Source organism: Humulus lupulus, chromosome X, assembly GCF_963169125.1.
Source record: "Humulus lupulus chromosome X, drHumLupu1.1, whole genome shotgun sequence".
NCBI classification, from domain to species: domain Eukaryota; kingdom Viridiplantae; phylum Streptophyta; class Magnoliopsida; order Rosales; family Cannabaceae; genus Humulus; species Humulus lupulus.
The window spans coordinates 221,600,948-221,607,871 of record NC_084802.1 but is presented as its reverse complement, the minus strand read 5'-3'; the positions used below and the strand labels follow the sequence as shown (position 1 = coordinate 221,607,871).

The 6,924-nt window shown below is 35.0% G+C and overlaps 1 protein-coding gene across 1 annotated transcript; it reads left to right on the top strand.

The window, feature by feature from the left end:
• Nucleotides 1–1,868: 1,868 nt before the first annotated feature.
• On the top strand, nucleotides 1,869–3,727 carry LOC133806794 (uncharacterized). Its single transcript, XM_062244883.1, has 4 exons — nucleotides 1,869–2,196; nucleotides 2,275–2,397; nucleotides 2,587–3,095; nucleotides 3,269–3,727. The coding sequence occupies exons 1-4, from the start codon at nucleotides 1,869–1,871 to the stop codon at nucleotides 3,725–3,727; spliced, it is 1,419 nt and encodes a 472-aa protein (XP_062100867.1).
• The last annotated feature ends 3,197 nt before the right edge of the window (nucleotides 3,728–6,924 follow it).

The following is a 6,924-nucleotide window of genomic DNA, read 5'->3' as shown; positions in this document are numbered from 1 at the left end:
CAAAGGTTTGACCTCAGCTTCTGCAAAAAAAAAAATTAACAAAAATTTGATCACTAAAGCACTGATCCTTTTCTGCAGAAATCAAATAAATTCCAACATTCTTCCAATCATATGAGCTGCAATCTTTGAAGATTCCGGCGACCTGCATATCCACTACATGATCAAGAAACAAGGTTTGCAAGAAATCGTCTCCTCTGTCAAATCTATTCTATTGTCATTTTCGTTTATTTGGAAACTATCTTAAATCTTCTACATAAAACTATATTATTTGCATACAAAATCAAAATTATAGATGAACTATTATCTTGATTATAATGATAATGATCATGATCATAATGTGCTTGCTGAAAAACACAAACAACTTATAAACTAAAAAATTGAAAAAAATTATCCAAACCCACTGGTTTGTGTACATTGATTAACCAAAAAATAGACAAGAAACAAGAACTCTAAAAGTTTTATATTCTAATTTGTCTTTACAATAAAAAGAATAATTTGATATTAGTGTGAATTTTAACTGCCAAAACATTCAGTAGCATTAGGATAACCAGTTACTTGGAAAAACAATCAATAAATTCAACTAAATGTTTTAGTAGGGTATGACACTACAGATTAAGGGAACTAGTTACCTTCCCACTGGTTTGTGTACATTGATTAACCAAAAAATAGACAAGAAACAAGAACTTTGAAAATTTTACATTCTAATTTGTCTTTACAATAAAGGAAAATAGCCAATATATAAAACTAAGTGGAAATTACAACTATATAAAACTAAGCGTAAAAACAGTCAATAAATGATTAAGTATTAAGGTAACTAGTTACCCTACAAAAAAAGCAATGTATAAAAACTAAGTGTAACCAGTTACCCTGCAAAAACAGACAATATATAAAACTAATTGGAAAAACAGTCAATATATAAAACTAAGTGTAACTAGTTACCCTACAAAAGCTAAATGTTTCAAAAGAAGATGTGATTAAAGATTAAGTTAACTAGATACCTACCCCATTTAGAACAAACTAACTACTTAAAAATTGCCAAATTTTGCAGGGTATGGACAATATTACTTCTTTGGTTCACAATATGGAGGCAAGTGGAATGAAAACAACGAGTACCAAGGTACACAATGATTGGGATATTAATACCACCAAATTGTTCTTTTAACAAATTGGTGAATTTGATAAAAAAGGAGATAAAGGAAACAATGACAACTATTGAAATTTCTTATCAAGTAGAAAAAGGAACACCACCAATGAAGGTTGTAACAGACAATTCAGTGTTGTTCTACATGGAAATAAAGAAAAAAGTTGCTGCAAAAATAACAGACTTACCATTGTGTGTCACTATAGTTCAAGAATCAAGCAATGAAAATGACCTTCTTCTACTAGCAAATCAAAAAGCTGCAGCGGAAGAAATGGAAGTGGGGACATTATTAATGCAAGCAAACCAAGCTTCCATCAATGAACAAATGTTACTTGAAGAAGGAATGTCAAGCACAACAAATGAAGGCATAAATGTGTCATACATACCTCATTTTGTTGAAGAAGAAGCTGATTTCATAATTGAAGACAATACAAAAAGAAAAAAGAAGTTGGAGGAAATCTAAATAGTAATATCTGATTACAGAGTCAACACAATAGAGCAAGGTCAAATTTACAAGGATAAGAACACAATCAATTCAACTCTTAGCTACTATGCAATGCTGCATAACTTCTAGTTTAAAACAAAAAGATCAGAACCAAGAGAGTACCTAGTTACCTGCGCAGATGAAACATGCAATTGGTTGGTGAGAGCATCTAAGTACAGAAATCAAGATTTATTCAAGGTACGGAAATGCAATCCAAAACACACTTGCTCTGTTGAAATTGTTATGGAAGATCATAGGCAAGCAAAAAGCATCGTAATTGGTGAATTAATAAAGAATAAGTACAAGTCAATCAAAAGAAATTACACTCCAAATGACATCATGAATGATATGAATGATGACTTCGGAGTAACTATGGGATACACAAAAGCATGGAGATCAAGAGAAAAAACTTTGCGTTTAATAAGAGGGAATCCCGATGATTCATATCAAAAGTTGCCAATGTATCTTTACATGTTGAAGCAAGCAAATCCAGGAACAATAACACACCTACTCACAGACAAGGAAGATAGGTTCAAATATCTATACATAGCTTTCTCTAACTCAATCAAGGGTTGGAGATACTTGAGGCCTATAATTGTTGTTGATGGAACTTTCTTGAAAAATGCACATGGTGGTACCCTATTTTCAGCATCAACATTAGATTCAAACAATAACATTTTCGTGTTGGCTTTTGGAATAGTAGACTCTGAAAATGATAAGTCATGGCTTTGGTTCTTCTCCAAACTGCGAGACACCTATGGAGAACCCAAAGGTATGATAGCTTCAATTATATATTCTTGTTTACAAATACATAGGAACATTTTACCAAAACAAAATACACAAATACATGCTATTTCTTTTAGTATCTGAATAAAGTAACTGGTTACTTTCACCAAAATTAAAAAAATAATAAAAAATACCTAACTTTTGTTTTTCATTTTAAAATATTTATACTCCACAGGATTGGCTATAGTTTCCGACAGACACAAGAGCATAGACAATGCAGTACATATGGTGTACCCAAATGCTTTCCATGGAGCTTGCATGTTTCACTTGCTCAATAATTTGAAAAGCAAGTATGGAGGCCATGGAGAAGAGCTACAAATGAAATTCATTGCAGCAGCAAAAACATACACAAAAATAGAATTTGAACAGTACACGAGAGGCCTTGATAGACTTGACAGACGCATTAGACCCTATTTAGAGAAAGCCAAGTATGAAACTTGGCAAAGATCATACTCACCAACAAAAAGATACACCATGATGACATCCAACATCGCAGAATCACTCAATGCTACACTAAAAGCTACAAGAAATCTCCCCATTGATATCTTGGTTGAATGCCTTAGAAGTTTGGTTCAAAAGTGGGTTTGGAACAACTCAAATAATGCAAACGGAACATTCACAAAAGTCTCTACAGCAACAGAAAATGAATTGAGACATGACATTGTTTCAAAAATAAAGTATGAGGTATGCAACTAAACTTATTCTTACTATTATTTATTCTGTCAATAGATGGTAACCAGTTACCTTCCATAACAACAGAAAAAAAATTACACATAAGGATAACTAGTTACTTTCAATGCTAATTCTAGATAAAATGTTTATTATCTGATTCTATTTCACGACAAAACTATTTTTAGGTCTTGCTTTTCAACACAATAGAATACCAAGTTCGTGATCAAAAGGGGATAAATTTCACAGTAAATATACATAATAGAACATGTACTTGCAATATGTTTCAAGTTGATGAAATGCCTTGTGGTCGTGCAGTAGCTGTCATTGCAAAGAGAAACTTGAGTGTGTATGATTATTGTGCAAAGTTCTACAGAACAGAAACATTGAAAGCATTGTATCAAGAAAATGTTCATCCGTTGCCCCATCAAGATGAATGGAATCTCCCACAACACTTGGACATAATGGTGCTGCCTCCAAAGACAACAATCCCTGCAGGAAGACCAAGAAAGAAAAGAATAAGATCAAGAGGGGAACCTAAAGTAATAATCACCTGTGGAAAATGTGGGCAACCAGGACATAACAGGAAGACTTGCAGGAATCCTCCAATTGAGAAGCCAAACAAACAGAAAAAGCCAAAGACATAGATTCATATTTTACAGCAAAACAAACCTTTAATAGCTTTATTCATTGAAAGAGTGACTTTCATATTCATCAAGTATTATTTAGTATTTTTAATAAAATTGTTTCAAATTTAAACACATTGATTGCTAATGCAAACTTATAAAATCCTTTCAAACTAATTTCTTGGATTTGTTTACTTCTTATTTATCAATGCTACAATCAGTATAAATACACCATAAGGAAGCAAACATGAACGTAACCAGTTACCCAAAAGTAACAACAAAACAACGATAAAGGTAACTGGTTACACTGATATTACAATACAAGATAAATTACCCACTATAACAATCTAAAAGCCAAAAAAAAAAAAAAAAAATTAAAACCTTTACTTTCTTCTATCACAAACTCCTCTATATATAATATTAAAGTTACTTTAATATTAGCTTAATAAGCTGGTTGCATTACTATAATAAGACAAACTTAGTGGAAAAATCTAAAAAACACTTAAGTAACTAGTTACCCTGAGTATATTACGATACCAACAGCCTAAGTACCTGGTTACCCTCAAATTCATTGTTGCTCAAATAACACCAGGAAAATTAGTTAAACAACCCAACTAGGAACTAGTTACCCTAAAATAATTCCATAAAACATTGTAAAAAAATATGAAAACAGATAGAAAACTAGCTACCTACTTTAAAGTGTTATATAAAATATATATTAATAGTTGAAATAAAAAACAACAAACCAATGGGGAAAAAAACACTTAAGTAACTAGTTACCCTCGGTATGTTAGCAAAGAAACAACATGGGTACCTGGTTACCCTCTAAAACAACAAATGAATTAACAAAATGCTATACTGATATATATATATATATAATGACCTTAAGAATCCCAATGTTTTACATAAGCAGAAATTTAAAATAGCTAACTATAAAACTACAAATTGATCCATCGTTTAATTACTGTTATAGAAAAATAAAAAAAATCAAAAGAAACATAATATCACTAAAAGCCTATGCAGCAATTTTCATTCTCTTCCGTCTCCTCTCCAAAAGCTTTTCATTAAACTCATCGCTAGTTAAGTATCCCTCAAGTTCTTTGTTCTTTCCATGATAGTACAAGCTGACAGCAATGTCTTCGTGAAGGAGACGAACATCAATATGTTTAGGCATCTCATTCTCCTTCCCAAGTATTATTTGCTCGGCAAAATAAGTAGAAAACACCCTACAATCGCTGCATAATGGAAACAGGTAAAAAAAACAACTAAGAACATATAAAGAATAAGAAAAAAAAGCTAAAATCAAATAAACAAACTAACCAATCATTTTGTTGAGGAATGCCTCTAGCAATGCTCAACTTCAAAGCCTCATTCTCTACCACATCATACAGACTAACATCAATATTAATATCTTGACGATCATAGAAATTAATCTTCTCCCATAGAAGAGGAATCAAAATAGCAAATGCCTCAACGACAGGTAAAGTCTGATTTTCATGCTTTGCACCAGACATTGAATCATACACCGTAAGTGATCTCTGCTGTATATTAAAGTGCAACACAATCCAGTGCATAAGAGTCTTCACATTAACATGCATGACAACATCATCAAGCAAATTCCAATGAGTTGCACAAAACATGTATTCCCCCTTCATTATCTTCAAAGCAATGCAGCTCTCATCTACTTTAAATGCACCACTACCGTTTTTCTTAAAATCTTCATACATAAACACTATGTTTTACCCAAAACAAGTGCCAGTCGTAGATACTCTCTTTAACCTTTCTCTTCAAGTAATACATCATCACATCAATATTATGCATAATAAAAAAATACATCCTTATAAGAAGATATATATATATATATATATATAGAAACCAATCAACTATAACAGACAATAAAACTTTATTACACATGGGTAACTGGTTACCATCATCAACACAAAACAGATACAAAGCTTGGGTGTAACACCCTACTTCCTTAGAGCTGTTATTAAGTGAGTTTAAAACGTGCATTTAACTCGCTAATCGAGGTTTTAAGGTAAACGTGTAATTAAATCATAATCAGAGACATAAACTTTGAAAATAATTCCATTTACTCAAAATCATAAAACATTTAACATTTGGGATCCCAAAATACTGTTTATAAATATTTACAACTCAGAATATACTTATAGTTGACTAGACAACAAAATAGGGTTCTTTATAAACAATTTCCAAAAATACCCCTGGCCGTGGCAGCCAGGTAGACCAGACATGTACGCGCCGCCTCACGCTCTCCATACTCATGGTCGGTTGACTTTATCCTTGCCCTTACCTGCACCATAAAGCACCCGTGAGCCGAAGCCCAGCAAGAAAACCCTCACAAGCAGACAACATATGCACATCAAATACTTAGCATATAAACAGGCCATCATTAAGCTAAACACATACGGCCAAGCCGTCCCACGCGCTTTACCAGGCCCTGGGCTCGCGGTCCACACCGTGAGGATATCCCAGGTATCCTTTAGGGTCTCGCCCTGGCAACTCGCACTCCACGTGCTCAACGCTGCACCCGACCCCTTGTCGCACTCGGCCTTGCACTCCACGTGCCTAACGCCGTTCCCGGCCTTGCCGACCTCGGCACGTGCCTAACGCCGTTCCCGGCCTTGCCGACCTCGGCCGACACCGTTCTCGGCTCTTGCCGAACATTTACACATATGCAACCATAGCATAATAAAGCAAATGCAAAACTTGAACAAATTCAATCAAAGGGCTATGCCCTGCAACACATTCACATAGGGCTCAGCCCTGCACACAAGCTCTATGGGAATAGTGGTTCTCTTACATGTAACCCGAGATTCCCAAGCACCGCGATCACGAGCACAGTCCTCTATCCCGAGCCTAGAAGAAAACTTAGTCATAACGCATGATAAAGGATTCCATTAATATTCGAGTAACAGTTTCCAGATATAATTCTAGCTTCCAGGACATCGAATTCCACCAAACACGGTGGTGGAGTCGATCCCGAGCACCCTAGGTTAGGTTCCCGCGCTTAAAACCTCCATTCAGCCAAAAATTCCCTTTTGAGCCGCGGTCCTAAGAGCTGGCGCCGCGGCCCGCCCCCAAAACAGAGGCTAAAACCTCTTTGACGCCCATTTGAGCTGCGGCCCTGCCCTATGGCGCCGCGGCGCTCCCCAGAGGCAGAGCCTCCCTGGCTCATTAGCTTTGTAGGGCCGCAT